This window comes from Etheostoma cragini, chromosome 6 (assembly GCF_013103735.1).
Source record: "Etheostoma cragini isolate CJK2018 chromosome 6, CSU_Ecrag_1.0, whole genome shotgun sequence".
Lineage (NCBI taxonomy): Eukaryota > Metazoa > Chordata > Actinopteri > Perciformes > Percidae > Etheostoma > Etheostoma cragini.
Genome location: NC_048412.1, coordinates 15,435,049 through 15,453,786, shown reverse-complemented (window position 1 = coordinate 15,453,786; position 18,738 = coordinate 15,435,049). Strand labels below are relative to the sequence as shown.

The following is an 18,738-nucleotide window of genomic DNA, read 5'->3' as shown; positions in this document are numbered from 1 at the left end:
TTGGAAAATGGCTGCAATGAAACAAAGAGTGAAAAATTTAAAGGGGTCTGAATACTTTCCGTACCCACTGTAAATGTATTAAAAGCAATATAGGAGGTAAGGTTTATGACACTATTATTAAATCACTGTACACAGAAAATGAATGTGCAGTAAAAATTGACTCCAAAAGAACAGAATTCAGAAAGTGCGTGTAGTGAGACAGGGATGCAATCAAAATTTGGGTACCACGCAACTCTAACTTCAAGCTATGGATTAAATACCTGACACATTTTTGTGAATGTCTTCTATGGTACAGTTCTTGGCGGTGGACACACAGCTGCTGCTTGGCAACAAGGAACTGTCCCTGAGTCCAGAAGAATACATCTTTGCTGCTCTTAACCTGTACACAGACATCATCAACATCTTCCTCTATATTCTTGCTATCTTTGGAAGGGCAAGGGGGAGCTGAGCAGGAGGAACAGCGGGTAGAAAATCTGACAGAAATTTGCTTTCAGTTCATGGATAGAAGTGAGCTGGTTTTCATTAAGTCTTGTCATGTGCAGTGATCGCATAGTTTAAGAATATTATGCTTCACCCAATGCAAATGTTATTTTTTTTGATAATATAGATTGTCTATGTTTGTATGAAGTTACATGGCGTGTTCTACAAAACTTTTCTTTCTTTGATTTAGAAACTGATATCTTGTGGCTTATGAAATCATTTAACAGTATAAAGATTTGACACCAGCTTTTTTGAAATGCTTTCAACATTCTTCATCAGCAGAAGGAGTTTGATCTGTTGTCATGGAGATAAATCTGTTGACATGCGAGCTCAGGTAGCCATTGCACTTTTAGGAATAAAAAAAAGTGCAGTGCATGTACGCATAGCAACTGCTGAACTTACATGTTAACAGATCCATCGCCATGACAACCGAGCAAACTACATCAGCTGGGGAAGTGACATGGTGGAAAGCCCTAGACGAAGCTAGTAAGCAGATCCTGGGTTTTTGTTAAACTACTATGTCCAAGATCAAGAATAACCTTTTCATTCTGTGCATAAATGTTCTTTTGTAAAACCTGATCTCTGTCGTTTGTGTTGATTGAAAGAATCCTGACGGAATCCCATCACAGAACTCTGCTCTGTTGTGATTTGATATACGATTCTGTCAGCATGCAGAAGGTTTGAGGTTTTTTGTGACTCAGCTGTGAAACCAGGAGCCCCAAAATGGACCTGGAGCAAACCATTAATGGCTTACTTTCAAAAAATGAACAACTGGAGCAGGAAAATAAACTGATGAAGTCCGTGTTTAATGTAGTCCAGGAAAACACAGACCTGTGGAGAGCCAGGATGCAGAGCTTCAACAATGATGCTTTTGAGGAATTGCCAGGTATTGTAACTATTTTTCTCAGCCACTAGATGGCAGCCAGGGTGCAGTTTAGATTAATCAAAGTTAATAGAATACAAACAACTGTTGACCTATAAATTAAGGTCATTGTTGGAGTTCTGGTTCCCCTGTTGTTGTTTTTTTGTTAAAGCAGAGTAATAGTACAGTGAAGTGTAAGTTTAGTAAGTAATTAAAGTTTATTTCTAAAATACATTTAAACAGCTTAGGAAAAATCGCAATCTATGTAAGCAACGGTCTCCTTATTCCTGAGCTGTGTGTGATTGCTTATATAACATACATTGTTAAATCTTTCTAAGACTTCAGGATAAATTCACATCATAGAATAAATGTGTTAAAATTTCTATTCTTGCAGAGTTTACAACTATTATGAATGTCAGTACATCTTTCAATCATACTGTTCCACAGGGATTTTGAGAAGGATTTTTTTCTATTTTCATTTTACCACAGTTTTACATACAGTATGGGTAATGAGTGTATTCTTTAAATAGCATTTCCTTGAGGTTGCAAATTAATTACATGACTTCATTATTATTAATAAATTACTAAAGGGACAATTAAAGTTAAATCGGGTTAAAAGAAATACTCAATTGAGTTCAGGGTAAGTTCTCTAATGTACAAGAAACAAGATTGAAAAGCTGTTACTGACTCAGCAAGCCTTATTTCTTCAGGCAGATAATGGCTCTATAACAGACAATAGACATTCTAATAGATTAATAGAAAATCTAAAAATCAGTCCTAAAACATACTGGGAGCCAGTGGAAAGAGGCTTAAACTGATGTGTGCAGTCTGTAGCTAGTCAATACCAGCAAGTGAAAAGGCTGTTGCACTGAGGAAGCATGTAAGGTTTCTGTGTCATCATTTTGCTCATTCCCAGGAAGACACCCGTCCAGTCTGTGGCCAAACACCTCTAACGAGAGACAATTCAGAAAAGACTTGCAACAAACCAGATTAAGACACGAAAAACGAACTTCATCCCCCGTCGACTTCAAGTCGTTCCTCCAAACGTCGGTGCACACAGATACATGTGAGAAAGCAGAGATTCAAAGCTGCCAGGCTGATTTTCCTCTTGAGGTCAAAGGTAAGCGATTCCAGACATGCAGACATTTTACAGCAGTAATAAAAATGATACATAATCTTTTATTAATGTGTTTTATTCCTGTCACCGCAGGCCCATACAGACTGCTGGGAGAGATTGCATACCAACTTGATAGGAGGATTCTGTCCCATGTCTTCCAGAGCCATAGGAGGCTTTATGGTTTCACACTGCTCAATTTTCCAGAAAAAATTAGAGAGGTCAGAAAGGAGGACATATTTTTTATGTATAACTGTACAACTGGTTGTGTAACTTTTCAGTGGACAAATAAGAGATCAAATCTAAACAACTAATCCCATTAGCAGTTCATTTTAAAAACACCAAATATAAATCAGAAGGAAGTCCTATGCCTTTCTTTCTCTTTTGCAGGTATCCACACACCCGCTGACAGGGAAGGTAGATGAAGGCTATCTGCTTCATATCACCCAGAGGTATGCTGACCTCATGGAGAGGTTGAACCAGCTCGGGTATAGAACAAAACTTCACCCTTCTTTCTCTGAATTCATTGTTAACACCTATGGGATCCTGAAGGAGAGGCCTAGCGAAAACTGCATGGATACAGTTGACTACAATAATTCAGATTTCCTGAGAAAGCTGATAATGACCACTGCGCCGAGCAAACTTCAGAGGGACCTGCTCCTTGTGCTCACCTGCCTCTGCGACATGGCCGAGAAAGATGGAAAGCCTCTTCTTCTCTGGTAGACACAACCGTATAAGACCAGCAAAGTCTATACTGTCTACCAATTGGAAATAAACAGTGATAAATGTGTAGCTATGAATTTGTACACACAGTAAAACCTGCTATTCTAAAAAAAAGGGCAAACCAAAAACTAAATCAGTTGCATATTTGCTTACACTGCCAGTATGCATGGTAAAACTGAACAGCCAACTGTATTGAGGCCATAAATATATAAAGCATTCAGTCTTTCTCAAACGGATTTCATGTACAAACAAAAAAGTCAACCTGTTAAAGACATCTAACAGTGGGTTCTTATTTTAACCAATATTCATTATTATACTACGGCAATTTCTTACCATGTTAAAGAAATAATTAGTTCAAAAATGTTTAGTTGACAGTGATATCTAGGGTTGGAGCAGTGGTTGAAGAATTTAGATCATTAACTTAAGTAAAAGTACTAACACCACACTGAAAACATACTCCTGTATTGGAAATGTTATTGTAGTAAAAGTATGCAAGCAGTATCAGAAAAATGTACTTAAAGTATTAAAAGTAGTTTCAGTTGGACTTACAGTATACATTGTTGGGTAGTTTGAAGTGGAGTAAAAGTACAATATTTCTGTCCGAAATGTAGTGGAGGACAAATGTAAAGTGGCTTAAAAAAAAAAAAAAGTAAAGTACAAGTACCTCAAATGTGTACTTAAGTACAGTACCGTAAATGCAGTTACATTCCACCACTGGGTTGGTGTAATATCACTTGAGGGACTAAAAGATATCATCAGGAGTTTATTGAGGGCCTTTACTGTCTCTTTGCAAGATCATTGTTCCAGCAGGTGAAATAATGCTCATGATTAATTTATTCTGCAGCAACCTTAATGTAGGCCACACATGCTGGACTATAGCTTGCTCCACCGTGTACTTGGGGCACATATTTCCTGTAGATTAATAGTTCATACTAAATTAAAGGTTTTTGGCATGAAATGGTAAACATTTTTCCAAATTAAATAAATGTAAACACGTATTATACAACCACAGTGACTGCACAATACATTGTCCTGAAGCCATTGCATTTTTAGCTAGATATTCAGAATGGAAGAATACTCACTGGGTTACAGTAACTATCCTACTGTTTTATTTTTAATCAATACAAAGTAATATACAATACATATAGGACATACACAGACAAACACATTACAAAATTGACAACACAAGGTTCAGGGGTATACAGGCAAAGAGGACAACAAGGCCTTGTTATTCAACAGTCTAAATCATAGCACCAACTTAAGTCCAAGATACTCCAAAATCAGTCCAGCAAGGCCACAAAGGTTGCATATCTTAAAACCACGAAGTAACTGGTTAAAACCATTGAATTTGCATTTGTGGATGTGGTATTTAGAAAGTAAATATATAACTTATTAAATATTTTTCTTTATTTTCACTATCAAAATCAAACAGGAACTATTATATTATGTCTGTCTGCTTTAGTAACTATCCTCTCAGCTCTTACTTGCCTGTCTCCTCCATGGACTCTAGGGTTGATCTCAGGTGAGGTCACGTGCCAGACATCATGACAGCCCCATTAGGGTGTGGCTTAATGAAAGCCTCTGACAAGCCGGTGGGAGTAGTGTGGGTTAGTGTAGCCTCTTATGTTCTTTACTGAACCGGTTATCTGTTTTTAAGTTAGAAACTGATCATTTCCGGTGAACACCTCACAACCTAATAAATAAATCTAATAAAATAAATGTATTAGTACGTTGTTCGCTGTATGGGTTCACCAGACGGCCTGTCCCAGTTTTCGTGCTAAGGTAAGACAGTGCATCTGTGTCGCCACATTAGCCGATTGTTTTAAGCTAGTTACGCAACAGACCAGGTGACAGCGTTCATTTGCAATAACTAAAAAGGTAGAATATTTAAAGAAGGTATTAAGTGTGCGAATCCAATGCTCAGGTGCTATAATTATACCGCAACAGCATGCGGTTGTAAAACACCAGGGTTAAAGCTGATTTAAACGTCTTTCTAAATCGTTTAAAACAGATATTGTTAGCTTAGCATACCTGCACACAGGCGAGCAGAGTAACGTAGCATTGCTGTGACCCACCTAACCTACCTGTATGAGTATCGACTGACCAGGCAGGCGCATTGACACGGAAAGCTCGCATCCATCCCAACGATAAAACACTTCACGTTATAATAGCCTGCTTTGAATGGAGTGACTGTAAATAGAATTGGAGGTTTGCAACTTCCTGGTTGAATTCTGTCCTATTTTGTCCGTTAGTCAGAACCCGACGTCTGCAAGACGAGTGACTGATAGTTCACATTTAAATGTATAGTATCTAGACTTCTTGACTGTAGCCCTATATCATTGTATCACACGTTCTGAATATATTATAGTAGAGATACTGTTTAAAAAAAATGTATCGGATTAGAAATTTAAAAAAAATATCTATAAAAGATTAGAAAAATATTTGTCTTAGGTTTTACCTTTGACACACCCAACTGTATAATTAATCTTTTAATACACACAAAGGTGTGTTCAGATAGGCTCGTATCGTCAATGGTTAGCAACACTGCGCAGATGGGGACAGCTGGATTATAGGCTGTTAACACCATGTTTTCTCTTTGCCTCCTTAAAAGTGATCATGATGCATTAAGATGGTCTGGTCTGGTCTGTTTTTTACAACTACGTGTAAGGGCATGAAGGCAATGTGAGAATGAAAGCCAGTTATACATGGTAACCCAACTGTTTATATAGGTTGAAAGAATAGAGATATGTCATTACATTTTAATCATTTTTAATTTCTTTCTCTTGTCTTAGTTTCCAGTGGAGCCCATGAGCAAGACTTGGTCCTGGAATGAGGCTAGAACAGGAAGTCCCAATGTTACTCATCCTGTTTGTTGCTTAAAAAACAAGCAGAGGCATGGCCCTGCAGTCGTCTCCATTTCCTAATGGGCTTGTTGCAGGCATCCATGCTGTGGGATGGGCATTCATCTTGCCTTGCTTCTGGTTTCTTGATCGCCTCATTGCTGTTGTCAAGTCCACCACCCTGGAGAAAACCAAGCGACTGGAGCAGGAGTGCTACCTCCACCCCCTCAAAGTCTTCTTCGGCTCTATTATCTTCTTCATTCTTTTTCTCGCTTCAGCCCCCTTGGCTCTTCTTGGATTTATTCTGTGGGCACCTCTTCAGGCCTGCCGCAGGCCCTTTTACTACCATAGAGAGACACCATCCTCACCAGAGAAGGAGACACACAGGGGCTTTGAGCTGGTAGGAAAGGCATCATTTGGATTTGCCACAGCCAACCTTTGTCTGTTGCCTGACAGCCTGGCTCGTTTCAACAACCTGGGGAACACCCAGCGCAGAGCGGCTGCAATTGGTCAGCACATTGTGCAGGGTGTGTGTCGACCCCATATCTGCATCTTTGTTGACTCCCCCAGCAGCTGTGGTACTCTCAGCCCCTCCAACAGCATATTTCCCCCAGTTAACTACCCTACATACGGGGCCACTGATACACAAGCACAGAGCCCAGTGAGTCAACATTCCGATTTAGTTGAAGTACATGTTTCAATTCCAGAGTCCAATAGTCACACGGTCTGTGTGCCCTGTGATGATACAGAGGAGCCTTCGACTGACTCACCTTCTCCCCTTTTCAATTCCAATCAGATCTCCAACCAGCAGGGCCGAGCTGGTCACCGGAGTGCCCCCCGAGCTTTGCTCTCCCAGGGTCTCCACCAGCAGGACAATATAACCTGGGAAGTTTCGTCATTGTTTCCAGCAAATGTGGACATACTGTGCCTAGAAGAGGTGTTTGATAAGAGGGCGGCACAGAAGCTCACCAAAGCACTAAGACCTGCGTTTGGACACATACTGTATGAAGTTGGTGTGTATGCCTGCCAGCCCCCATGCAGATGTTCCTCTTTCAAGTTCTTAAACAGTGGCTTGTTTCTAGCCAGCCGTTTCCCTGTGCTCGAGGCCCAGTACCACTGGTTTCCCAACGGCCGTGGGGAAGACGCACTGGCTGCAAAGGGCCTCCTTTCTGCTAAGGTGCCTTTTTTAATATGTATTTCGCCATTTTAAATTAATCCAGTTGTCCTTTTTGGGTTGTGGAGTTCATATTAATTAGTACTCATGCTTTTGTCACAGTATGGACACAGTGAAAATGGATGTTATGCTAATGTTTTGGGTTTTTGTCAGGTGCTAATCGGGCAGAATCAGAAACAGAAGAATGTGGTTGGCTATTTCAACTGCACTCATCTTCATGCTCCAGAAGGCAAGTCAAATTTTCTGATTTGGTCTGCTCAACTCAAAATTTGTCATTTTCTTTTGAGAAAACAAAGATAAGATAAGTAATAGCTGGTCTGGGTTTTCTTTAATCAGGTGAAGGGGAAATTCGCTATGAGCAGTTGAACATGCTTACTAAGTGGATTGGGGATTTTCAAACTGCCAACAAACTGCCTGAAGAGGAAGTCGCTTTTGATGTACTCTGTGGAGATTTCAACTTTGACAACTGCTCACCTGGTGTGTTTCTGACAATATTATTTAATTTAATTTTTTTTCTTTCTTCTGAAAGCACTTTTACCAAAAGGTATTTTATTTTGGTTTATTTAATTGTTTTCTGTTTGTCTAGATGACACCTTGGAACAGAATCACCCTCTGTTTGAGGAATACAGAGATCCTTGCAGGGCAGGGCCTGGAAAAGAGAAACCTTGGGTCATTGGTGCGTACCATTTCAAACAATTACTCTACAGCAAATATGGCATACAAAGACAAGACAAATAATAACATCTATTGGTTTGCATCTAAAGGTACTCTGCTGGAGCAGCCCACATTGTATAAAGATGACATAAACACCCCAGAAAATCTACAAAGGTACACTCAGTTCTACTTTCTTAAGCCTTTACACAGCTCATCACTACTAATGTGACGTGACCAGAACTCCTTACTCACTGTTGATTCACTGAAGCTGATTGGAAGATCCACTCTGTCCTCTCTGCTTATTTGTGTAGAACCTTGGAGAGAGAGGATCTAAGAAAGCGGTATATCTCCCCTCCTGTTGCTAGAGAGGGCTGCCCTTTGGTTTACCCTGAGACTGGTCAGCCGTGGATTGGTCGTCGGATCGACTACATCCTATACCGCGAAAGCTCCATTTCAAAGCACTGCCGAACAGTACGTGTCCCTGTTTTTTCTTTTTTTCTTTATAACTTCTCCTTCAAGTTACAAGTTACTTTTAGATCCTATATAAATAATTAAAACATTTACATATGGCAAAACTACTGACAATCAGTACTTAAACTAAATTATCCCCCATTATAAAGCATCATAAAAACATGCACTTCTTTTTTCTCCATTCAGGAAGTTGAAGAGGTGACCTTTATAACCCAGCTGGCTGGCCTTACAGACCATATTCCTGTGGGCTTAAGACTAAATGTAATTATGGACTCTGACGGTCCTGATCAATGACGACTGCAGTGAACACCGTGTCATACAAACAGGGAACAAAATTGACAAAAATTGCACATGCACAACAATGTTTTGTTTACATCAATGAACTTGTGGTTTCTATTGCAATGTGCTAGATTATACCTCAGGTTGAATTAATATAGAATAATTGAAATTTCCACAGGTATGTTAAGTTTTTTACATTACACCCCGTTAAGGACAGATGTAATAATTTTGTACAACAATATATTTTTCACTCTGAATTTTTTCCTACAGAAATAAATATAAAGAATACAATTTTATACCTTGTCTTTTGTTTTTAATTTGTCATCAACTACAAGTAGTAATATTTGAAAATGCCCATCTCACGTTCTGTTCTGAGGTCGATATACTTTGTGGTCGATAGGAGGTGCTTTTCATTTATGTCAAGCAAGTGACCAACGAAGAAGACGCACGAGCCAATTAAAAGACAAGGACGAGAGTCGCTTCCTGTTTTAGCTCATTTTTTAATTATTATTATCATATACCATAGGCTCGTGGATGGTATTGGCTGATTCTTTTGTTCTGTTGTAAAAGTTAAAATGAATATGAGTATGCTAGGTCGCTCTAAGAAACTGGTATCATCGCTATTTAACAGTAGTGTTTTACTGGAGCAAACGGGTGTTTTTAGAAGAGTCTATTTGATCCCCAAAGCTCGTGACAGTCTGTGTTTGCCTCGACTTTTGACATCAAGTTTATCCTCATGTCCGCTCTGGCATCATGTATCCGCCCGTCACTTGGACACAAAACGGTTTTATTCAGAGATGTGTAGTGAAAGCAGTGATGCCAAGAGAAGCACTGGCGGGTTTCAAGAGATATCGCATGAGATGGTCTGTGATAGCAGGTCCCCGAGTCAAAGTAAGTAGCTGTTAGCTGAAAAGATTAGTCGACTAATCATTGAATTGTAGATGGAACAGATTAAGTATTTGTGTGTATGTATATATATATATATATATATATATATATATATATATATATATATATATATATATATATATATATATATATATATTTGGATTACAAGTTAGTGATCTTGTAATTTAAAGGAAAAATGCAAAAGATGTAATAGCTACAGCTTGTTGCATTGTAGTAAATTGAATTAGTTGAAAAGTTCATCACTGGCAAGTAATTTGTCAGTAAATGTATAATTTAAGTAATTTTCAAGAATTTCTTTTCTTATTTTTTTATCTTAAATGTGATTATTTTGTAAACTGAATATCTTTGTTGCTGCATTATTGGTTGGAGACGGTTTTGTTATACATCCATGTTTGGGTAATAAAACATTTGAATAAGTCATTAATTTGATTAATCTGCTGATTATTTCTCCAGATAATCAATGGATCAAAGTACTGCAAAATGTCCATTGGAATTTTTTCTTAAAATAGCTTATTTTTAGTATTTGACTGTCCAATCAACAGACCAAAACTCAAACATATTTAGTTTATTATACTACTCTTTTTCACATTTGAGAAGCTGGAACCAGCAAATGTGTTTGTTTTTATGCTTGAAGAATGACTTAAAACGAATAATTGGTTATTGAAATTGCTGAGTATTTTTCTGTTGATTGGCTAATTGATCAATCGTTTCAGATTTATGATTTTTTTTTTGACGTAAAGACTAAATGATGCGATTACCAGGAAAATAATCAGCAAATGAGTGAATGAATGGATATTGAGAAATTGTTAGTTGCAGCCTTAGTAACTGTAATGGATGAGGCCCCTGACTCACCCTGCATTGCTTTAATTATTGTATGTTGGCATGTCTCTGTTTCAGCTCACATATATCATGTGATGAGTGAAAAATACTTTTGATTTTTTACGGTTGTCTTCAGGATCCTCTGAGACGTTCACTCTGGATGTGCTGGTGTCTTTACTGCGTCAGGAAAACGCAGTGGACATCTGTGTGATTAAAGTACCAGAGCAGATCAAATACACAGAGAACTTCATTGTTGTCAGTGGTGTATCACCGAGACACCTCCGCGCAATGGCCCTTTATGCCATCAAAGTGGTAACTAACATTTGTTTTGTCTTTCTCACATGTTGATATGTGCAATCTTTATTTTTTGGAAACTTACACAACAAATAATTTTCCTCCAGTATAAGTTTCTAAAGACAGATGGCGCTCGAAATGTCAAGATCCAAGGAAAGGATGCAGAGGACTGGATGTGTATTGACTTCGGTATGCAAAGTGTCCAATTTAGACAATCTTTTATATAAACTGGTGTTTGTTGATAGTTACCCGTGGTGTTCATTTTCCTGGTCCTCTCTATCTCAGGGAATATGGTAGTTCACTTCATGCTTCCAGAGACCCGAGAAGTGTACGAGCTAGAGAAACTCTGGACTCTCCGCATGTATGATGAGCAGCTGATGAGAATGCCTGTGGAGAAACTACCAGAAGACTTCATATATGATATTGAAGTAACTAAATGACAAATCATCTGTGAACAGACTTTTACTGCTTTGTCACTTTGGATGCATCATGTCCTATCCCTGTGAGTAGAGCTAAAAGTAGTTTTTTGTCACTTAAATGATAAAAAAAACAAAAAACATTTTGTGTTTGGATTTAAGAAATTTAAAATGGACTGTACAGCAATACTGTAGGAATCACAGCCCCATCACGTTGATTATGATACAGGGCATAAGATGGTATTTGTAAAATCGGTGTTTGTTTGAATGTTTTTTTTGAGTCCTGGAGGAAATTAGTGTGTTTTAACATATTGTGATGGTTAAAAATAAAATATTTTCATACCCTTCTAGATATCTTTAAATTCTTTTCTAAACATGTCCTTGTATTGTGACAGGGTTTTTCTTCAGCCGTTTACTGCAAAGTTGTGAATTTTTCACAATTGTTAAAACTAAAAGTACTTGTAGCGAAGAAAAGTCCCTTTCTCTTTTTTGTCAAATGATTGACCTTAAGAATGAGATAAATAATAATAAAGACTCATGAAAAGTAAATATTTAAGAAACTACCAAAACCTTTGTACCATTCTCTTAGCAGTTTTTCAGCCGGTAGCAAACCATTCCAGTTGATGCTTTCAGTCAAATCAAACAGGATGATTGCTCCCTCTGTGAAAAGAGAAGTTGTTGGCCAAAGTAGTAGTTGTGACATGTACTCACTCAGTGCTTATGGGTGCAAAGAGATTGTTCAGGGAATTGGTTACTTACATAAAGGTTGGTCAGCACAACAGAAACATAAAGAGCTTTTACAGTCTTTTTTTTTTTTTTGATTAAATTATAAAACTGATGGCTGAACATTTTTAGATCTCCACTGCTATGATTTCTATAAACATTTTGAGTTTTTGTTATATAACATTGAAATACACTGATGCATTATCATTTGAAGATTAAAAAGTGCAGTTTTCTTGTTAAGCAGACCAGCATTTTTGTGGAGAATCATATCCAAACAAGTCTCAGAAGCACACAGACACACACACACACACACACACACACACACTTTATAACTTCGTAGCAAGTGACCATTCCGTTTCATTGACTTGTTTTAAGTCATGAAGGATCAGAACATTAGCCAAATGTAAAAATGTAATGAAGCGGAAGATGCCCACACAGAGCCTGATGGAACTTGGTGTTTGAATGTTTATGTGCCTTGTGGTTATGTTGTTTGTGCTTACATTGTCTGAAAGTGAAGAATGATAACCAATAATAGTGAAATCTTAAATTTCCATCTTCACACTCATCAAAAACCCACTAAAACGCAATTACGTGGACTTAAAATTGGTGATCAATATTAAATACAGTTTTAACTAAATACATAAATGTCAACTATTTTTATTTGGTAATGGTGGTATGTGTGAGATTGTCCAAAACCAATTCTTTATTACAATATAGTTTATGACCTTTTATGTAAATCTGCTGCATTTATATAGCGCTTTTCTAGTCTTAACGACTACTCAAAGCGCTTTTACATCATACAGAATACATTCACCTTTCACACAAGGTGCCACCTGCTCATTAGATAAACACTCACACATGCATCGGAGGCAACCCGGGGTTCAGTGTCTTGCCCAAGGACACATCGACATGGGACTGCAGCGCCAGGGATTGAACCACCAACCTTCGGATTGGCATGCAACCGCTTTACCACTGAGTCACAGCCGCCCCACTTACTATTAAAACAACTGCTTTCTAGTGGATTAGCCAAATGACTTGAGAGGGAAAATTGAAACGAGTGACTCAAACGATGCTAATGTTCTCATTAGCTTTAGAGCCATTTTACCCGCTGTTGTCTAGCCTCTAATGGCCATAGTGTTAATGTTCTCTATGATGGAGGAGATTGAGGGAGATTAGTTAGCTTTTGGAACAGCATCAGTAGAGTCTTGCATAGTAGATGTATTGCTGGATAAGGAGCATTTGGTGTAACAAAATTGTATTGTCATTGCACTTGTTTGCTCCAGTATAACACTTATCATCTTTTATATATGATATATTTTCACCAGTGTATGTGCATGTCAACCATATAAATCACAGACAGAAAAGATATAACTAATCGAAAGCTGTTCATTACTCTCTGTTGTGCAATTGGCTGTGCAGTATGCATAAATCATTTATCTCCACATCCCCCAACCAAGACTTTCACACTTCAATCCTCTTCTAAAATCCCATGTAGCATCTATGCTGTTAGCATTCTAGTATTGTATTTGCTGTAGAAAATTAAGTAAATAGGGGTGGATATTTAAGTTCTTTGATACAAGTCTGCATTCTGCAGGTGGTTTGGCACTTGGCTGCATCAGGTGTTCTCTCAGCGGACGGTGTTTATGAGGAGTATTACGAGAGAGCACACCAACCTTATCCGACATGGCACTTGAGGGCTCTCTGTGCTTTATCCACCTGGTTTTTATTTGTTGGCAAGGTATTCTGCATGCTGATGTGACTAAGTGTTTAAATCAGGCACTTATTATTGGCCCTCTCTTTCTCCACTACAATTCCAGTGTATTTTACTTTGAAATTTTTGAGCATTTATGTTGACAAATTTGTATTGACCATCACCGGGAGCACGGGAGTGATATTTATTCAATATATTAAAATGTAAGCACTTGTTGCTGATTCATATGCTCTGTTATAATGCGGCTAAAAGTAAATAGTTTGTATTTCCTTTCAAAGACTGTGCTGTCTCTCTGGATAGAGTTCTCGGCTATAACTATGACTGCCATAAGAAAACAATCTACTGTCAAATGTCACTAGAGTGCTCTTCAAAGAAAGTAGTTTCCATTAAAGTAATCTTACAATTTGGACACTGAAAGCTTTTTGTGCCCTCTATCAACTGGAATTGAAAATCTATGGGCTTGAGCGATTTACTATCCTTTTTTTGTATGATTTGGTGTGATTTGGAGTGAGGCTTCCTGGTTTGGCCAAAATGGTTTCAGTTGTTGTCTTAATAAAACTGTGTCTCTGTCAGCAGTGTTTAAAGTGTAGTGATAGTGCCACAGTTTTGCATTCATGTAGATCACGTGTGAGTTTTAAATATAAAATAAATGGATTCATATTTACATTTATTAATGAGTTTGAGACTTTCAAAGATTCTTTTGTCCTTCTAGATTATAACTGCTAACCCCTCAAAACGTTTGACTTAATCACTTATAAGTATGATATTATACCCGATAATCTACAATCAGACTTTGTCTTACTACAGGAGACTCATTTATCCACGACGGCAGATAAACTCACCTCACCTCATTTTCCTTATCCGTACTCAGCCTGCTTCAACTCTAAACAAAGAGTTGTTACTATTGTAATAAATAGAAAAACACACTTCAATCATAATCCAAAGTGTTGTTATTAAAGTTAACATTTCTCTTCAAAATACTCTTTTAGGCATTGCTAATATCTATGGCTTGTATGTTGAAAACCCCTCCTTTTATCATGCTTTCTTCACCTCACTTTCTGCTCACTCAGACACAGCTCTTATAATATGAGGGGACTTTAACCTTGTATCTAATCCAGCAGTTGACAGGCTCAGTACAGCAGGCAGTCACAATTTCTGGAAATCAACAGGAAAAATAATCTCCTAGTCATCACACACAAAAAGAAAGAGAGATCCCATGAATTAGAGGTAGAACAAAAATAAATATATTAGAAGCTGCCCATGCAGCCTCACCACAGAAACACATGTTGAATGATCTGAGAAAATTAAAACTTGAGTTAAATTATATTACTGATAAAAAATAAAAAACTCCAGTTACAAAGACTTCGCTTAGAGAACTTTGATCATGACAATAAATCCAGCAGATTTGTTGCTAACCAATTAAAATTGAATAAGGGACATCCCAACATCCAGCAAAATAAGTTAACATAAGGGTGTGTATACTTATGCCCCCTGTATTTTAAGGAAGAACAATTATGTATTTACAATACGTTAGTCATTCACACAGAAAATTGGTGTCCTTAAAAGGTTGGATTTGCCTAATTTCTTTGAGTTAAGGCATTCATATTAATTTCCAAAAGATGTTTTTTTATTCCTCTTTCTAATCAACCTTGGCATCGGGGTGTAAACGTTCTCAAGCCACCATATATATATACAATATATACACACACACACACATATGGTATTTGTCAGGTGATATATCTGATAGTTGTGCTATGTGGCAATGTGCGCATGTCCAGACATTCTGGCAGGGGAAAACAACAGACACAAACACACACAAACAGACACACACACACACACACACACACACACACACACACACACACACAGACACACACACACACACACACACACTAACATATTGACATAAATAATTGTAGGTTGTCCATGGTTATCAACAGGTAGAACTACTCTTTATCCTTATCATTAAGTTATTCATTTAAATCTAATGTTAGTTCTCATGGCTGTGTGGTGCGGTGTTGTTTCTTTACATTGCTTCATTGTTCTCCTTCTATTTTCCCTGAGTTGTTTACTTAAATCAGCTGTTTATAACTGTTGTTTGGCTGGCTGTGTCTTTGTTGTTCTTTGGTTGTTGTTGTTGTTTGTTTGTTTGTCTTTCTCTACCCCCAGTCGCCATTCCCATTCTCTTGCAGGATTTGTTGCCTTCTCTGTTCTGTTGTCCCCACTCCCGTCCCCTTTCTCTTGCAGGTATGGCCCGTTCTGTAAGGTGCCTGTTTGTTTGGTGTTTGTGCCCTCCATCCCCATTTCTGTCCCACTTGGTGACAAATCATAAATAAATAATAAAACAGACAAAGGAGTATGTTAAAACTCTCTTGTTAAAAAGTAATATCTGTTTGGCACAGCACGGTATTCAGTTCCTCATATTGTGTACCAGGCTGCGAGGCAGGACAGGTTAAAACCATGACTTTCATCATCATGTGATAACAAGGACTACCATCTGCCTTGTCTTAAGTCTTACAGTTTTCTAACAGGGTCATACATTTCAGAATCTCTATGCATAATTAAATTGATGAATGTTTTTGTTTCTTGATGCAGACACCCTTTGCATTTCTCTATAAACTGAAACATCATCTTCCCAAACCTATTTCAACTTAATGTGAAAGCATCAGCCCACTATCTGCAATTTTAAGTTACACATCATTGGTTTTATTGAGACTTGTCACGCTGGCCGTGACTCTTAAGTGTACACTCTAAATTATTAGAGGTTTGCCTCCGCCTTTGCCATTACTTTGGCAAGGAATATACTTACTTAAAACTTACTTTTGAACAGAAGGGAAATTTGCTTGTAATTAAGGGAACTCTTTTCTACCTTTCAAACATTTAAGGCCTACCTAGTGGATAAAGGATCCTAAAGGATAAAATAACTACAGTACATTTCAACTTGATATGAATGAATTATGTGTGCCTATGTGAGTTTATACGTAATTAACATTATAATTTGCTGAAAAGGTAGTGATCATGTTGTAAAACACAAGTCTGGTCATTCGGGAATAATTAAATTCTCAAAGCACCCATGTTGCATTCTGCAGTGAAGGATGTGTAATGCGGTACATTACATTATATTGAAGAAAAAAAGCATACGTACATGTACATATTCAAGTCAAATAATTAGCATTTTATTTAATTATTTTTACAATAATGTAGATGAGTATTAGGCCTGCAAAATTCAGAGGAAAATATTAATCATAATTTTTTATCTTAGAATTGATATTACAATTCTTTGCCACAATTTTTGGACAATGACAAAACATAACAAATTGGCAGTACCAAACATAGATTTTTTTATGCACCTATAGCACATTACACATCACCACAAGCCTACTGATTATGTCCATTTGATTCATTGCCTTGACACTCAGGGATTACTTAACCAATAAGGCAGTAGATATTTCTCAGGACTACCCTAAAAGAGAATGAAATGCCCCCCCCTCCCCATCTGACACACTGTATAAAGCACAGGCAATGTTGGGAATCTGACAAAGGTAGCTTGAACAGCCAGAAAGCCGACTACACCAGAAGAGTTGCACTATAATGTAAGCAATGTTTTTTATTTCTCACCTTTAAATTGAAAGGCACACTTCGGACTGAATTTTAGTAAGCACGGTTGAATCTGTCAGCTTTAATGTTGTATCTGTATCTATTTAATGGAGTATCGATCCAATATGGAGATTCTACTTCTGATTTTGGCAAAGTGACATTGTTGAATAGTACTTTGTTGTGCATTTTGACTGTGATCCAGGGTTCACTCCAGTGCTGTGATGTCGCTGAGCATTCTGGCTCTCTGCCTGCTGGCTTGTATTCACTCTGGCGTTAACGCGTACCCAGCCAAGCCGGCCAGTCCCCGGGAAGGCGCACCACCTGAGGAACTTCAAAGATATTATTCTGCCCTAAGACACTACATCAATCTCATTACAAGACAGAGGTCAGTTGTTCTTTGTTCTTACTTCTATCACATACTGTCATTTCAGGTCATTTTTAAAGTACATGCAAAAAAGATTGATATATTGCTTGACTCTTTTCCATGCATATAGGTACGGGAAAAGAGACACCCCAGATACTGTATTTTCAGATGTGCTGGTGAGGGAGAGCACAGAGAGTATTCCAGAATCAAACTATGTCAGGTAAATTATATGAAATTTGTTGTTCTAAAAAATGTAAAGCCTTTTTTTTTATAAAACTAAATTGTGTTGTCTATGTCAGTTTTATGCAATATAATGTATGGTATTTAATGATAAATTACGTGAGATGAGATACTAGAAAAGTATAAGCTCCCATACAATGCATTGTAATTCAAGACAACAGCCATATTTGCACTGTGTCAAAGAAGTGTTGACTTGAGTAAGTGTAGCAAGTGGTGGTGTTGGATTAATTAGTATTAAGAGATATTTTTAATTTATCGTCTTCCACTTGTATTTAAATAGGGACAGGAAAACATATTACATAGGTTTTAATGTTAAATATATACATATTACACTTTTTATTTAACTTCCTTATGTTATAGGTATGATGGGCTGCCACTGTGGTGATGCTGCTGGAGCTGTCTTATCCAGACTGACTTTTCCACAAAGCTACTGCCACATCTGTTACTGACATGAAACGAACTTGTGCTGCATGGAATAAACATTGTGTAATGCAATTATTTTAGTCTGTAATGTTGTTAAATGGGTCAACATGTCAATAACATGCTGGCTTATTGTCTCACTCTGGCTCATTTGGATTGACATATACCTTGCATGTGGAGTATCTACAGTGTGGGTATGTTATGTGTGTCATTCACTGACGGAGTAACAGTACTCTCTACTGGTGAACAGGCATCTTAACGTTTTAAGATATTTTCAAGTGGGAAGAATAGTTTATAATTCATATCAGCTGTCTGCTCATGTTACATTTTGATACTTCTATTGCAATTCATTCAATTCAATTCAATTCACATATTTATATATATATATATATATATATATATATATATATATATATATATATATATATATATATATAATCCACCCAGTGTTAAAGAAAAATTTATATGTGCACACGACACGCACACTTACATACATTTGCATAAACACATACTAGTTACATGAAGTGTAGAATGTTTTTTGGGGAGAGTAAAATAGAAATCAACTGTAAATTAAGTACACAGCAGTATTGTATATTTTACTTATTCTATCAAGCCATCCTAGATGTACCTCAACCTTGCCTGAAAACA

At 37.4% G+C, this 18,738-nt stretch overlaps 5 protein-coding genes across 9 annotated transcripts in view; all 5 read left to right on the top strand.

Moving 5' to 3' along the window:
• grinab (glutamate receptor, ionotropic, N-methyl D-aspartate-associated protein 1b (glutamate binding)) overlaps positions 1-1,048 on the top strand; it is a 6,307-nt gene extending 5,259 nt beyond the window's left edge. For all 3 annotated transcript variants that reach the window (XM_034874716.1, XM_034874717.1, XM_034874718.1), the window contains one exon: positions 296-1,048. In XM_034874716.1, coding sequence (XP_034730607.1) covers positions 296-448 — 153 coding nt within the window. In that variant the 3' untranslated portion in view covers positions 449-1,048. The remainder of the gene's footprint in view (positions 1-295) is intronic.
• Positions 1,049-1,115: 67 nt separating this feature from the next.
• LOC117946516 (speriolin-like protein) lies at positions 1,116-3,506 on the top strand. 2 transcript variants are annotated; one of them, XM_034874720.1, is made up of 4 exons: positions 1,116-1,366; positions 2,259-2,462; positions 2,553-2,677; positions 2,847-3,482. In XM_034874720.1, the coding sequence occupies exons 1-4, from the start codon at positions 1,204-1,206 to the stop codon at positions 3,177-3,179; spliced, it is 825 nt and encodes a 274-aa protein (XP_034730611.1). In that variant the 5' UTR covers positions 1,116-1,203; the 3' UTR covers positions 3,180-3,482. The 2 variants fall into 2 exon arrangements, with proteins under 2 accessions (XP_034730611.1, XP_034730610.1); XM_034874719.1 differs by having other exon boundaries at positions 1,127-1,366; positions 2,244-2,462; positions 2,847-3,506.
• Positions 3,507-4,726: 1,220 nt separating this feature from the next.
• Positions 4,727-8,637, top strand: smpd5 (sphingomyelin phosphodiesterase 5). Of its 2 annotated transcripts, XM_034874842.1 has the most exons (9): positions 4,727-4,961; positions 5,972-6,680; positions 6,816-7,196; positions 7,347-7,422; positions 7,530-7,670; positions 7,780-7,869; positions 7,958-8,021; positions 8,159-8,318; positions 8,505-8,637. In XM_034874842.1, the coding sequence occupies exons 2-9, from the start codon at positions 6,075-6,077 to the stop codon at positions 8,610-8,612; spliced, it is 1,626 nt and encodes a 541-aa protein (XP_034730733.1). In that variant the 5' UTR covers positions 4,727-4,961; positions 5,972-6,074; the 3' UTR covers positions 8,613-8,637. The 2 variants fall into 2 exon arrangements, with proteins under 2 accessions (XP_034730733.1, XP_034730732.1); XM_034874841.1 differs by having other exon boundaries at positions 5,972-7,196.
• Positions 8,638-9,096: 459 nt separating this feature from the next.
• Positions 9,097-11,162, top strand: malsu1 (mitochondrial assembly of ribosomal large subunit 1). Its single transcript, XM_034875156.1, has 4 exons — positions 9,097-9,488; positions 10,462-10,637; positions 10,727-10,808; positions 10,905-11,162. Exons 1-4 carry the CDS (start codon positions 9,173-9,175, stop codon positions 11,057-11,059), a joined length of 729 nt encoding a protein of 242 aa, XP_034731047.1. The 5' UTR covers positions 9,097-9,172; the 3' UTR covers positions 11,060-11,162.
• Positions 11,163-16,859: 5,697 nt separating this feature from the next.
• Positions 16,860-18,165, top strand: LOC117945994 (peptide YY-like). Its single transcript, XM_034873757.1, has 4 exons — positions 16,860-17,062; positions 17,269-17,451; positions 17,561-17,650; positions 18,031-18,165. Coding segments are annotated over exons 1-4 (300 nt in total). The 5' UTR covers positions 16,860-17,060; the 3' UTR covers positions 18,056-18,165.
• The last annotated feature ends 573 nt before the right edge of the window (positions 18,166-18,738 follow it).

Bases quoted from the DNA above. Each gene is read 5' to 3' on its own strand.
- LOC117946516 (XM_034874719.1), top strand. From the start codon at position 1,204: ATGGACCTGGAGCAAACCATTAATGGCTTACTTTCAAAAAATGAACAA. The intron at 1,367-2,243 runs GTATTGTAACTA...CTGTGTCATCAT, and splicing joins TGCTTTTGAGGAATTGCCAG to TTTGCTCATTCCCAGGAAGA. The intron at 2,678-2,846 runs GTCAGAAAGGAG...TCTCTTTTGCAG, and splicing joins TTCCAGAAAAAATTAGAGAG to GTATCCACACACCCGCTGAC.
- malsu1 (XM_034875156.1), top strand. From the start codon at position 9,173: ATGAATATGAGTATGCTAGGTCGCTCTAAGAAACTGGTATCATCGCTA. The intron at 9,489-10,461 runs GTAAGTAGCTGT...GGTTGTCTTCAG, and splicing joins TAGCAGGTCCCCGAGTCAAA to GATCCTCTGAGACGTTCACT. The intron at 10,809-10,904 runs GTATGCAAAGTG...TCTCTATCTCAG, and splicing joins CTGGATGTGTATTGACTTCG to GGAATATGGTAGTTCACTTC.
- LOC117945994 (XM_034873757.1), top strand. The intron at 17,452-17,560 runs GTCAGTTGTTCT...CCATGCATATAG, and splicing joins AATCTCATTACAAGACAGAG to GTACGGGAAAAGAGACACCC. The intron at 17,651-18,030 runs GTAAATTATATG...CTTATGTTATAG, and splicing joins CCAGAATCAAACTATGTCAG to GTATGATGGGCTGCCACTGT.
- smpd5 (XM_034874841.1), top strand. From the start codon at position 6,075: ATGGCCCTGCAGTCGTCTCCATTTCCTAATGGGCTTGTTGCAGGCATC. The intron at 7,671-7,779 runs GTGTGTTTCTGA...CTGTTTGTCTAG, and splicing joins CTTTGACAACTGCTCACCTG to ATGACACCTTGGAACAGAAT. The intron at 8,319-8,504 runs GTACGTGTCCCT...TTCTCCATTCAG, and splicing joins TTTCAAAGCACTGCCGAACA to GAAGTTGAAGAGGTGACCTT.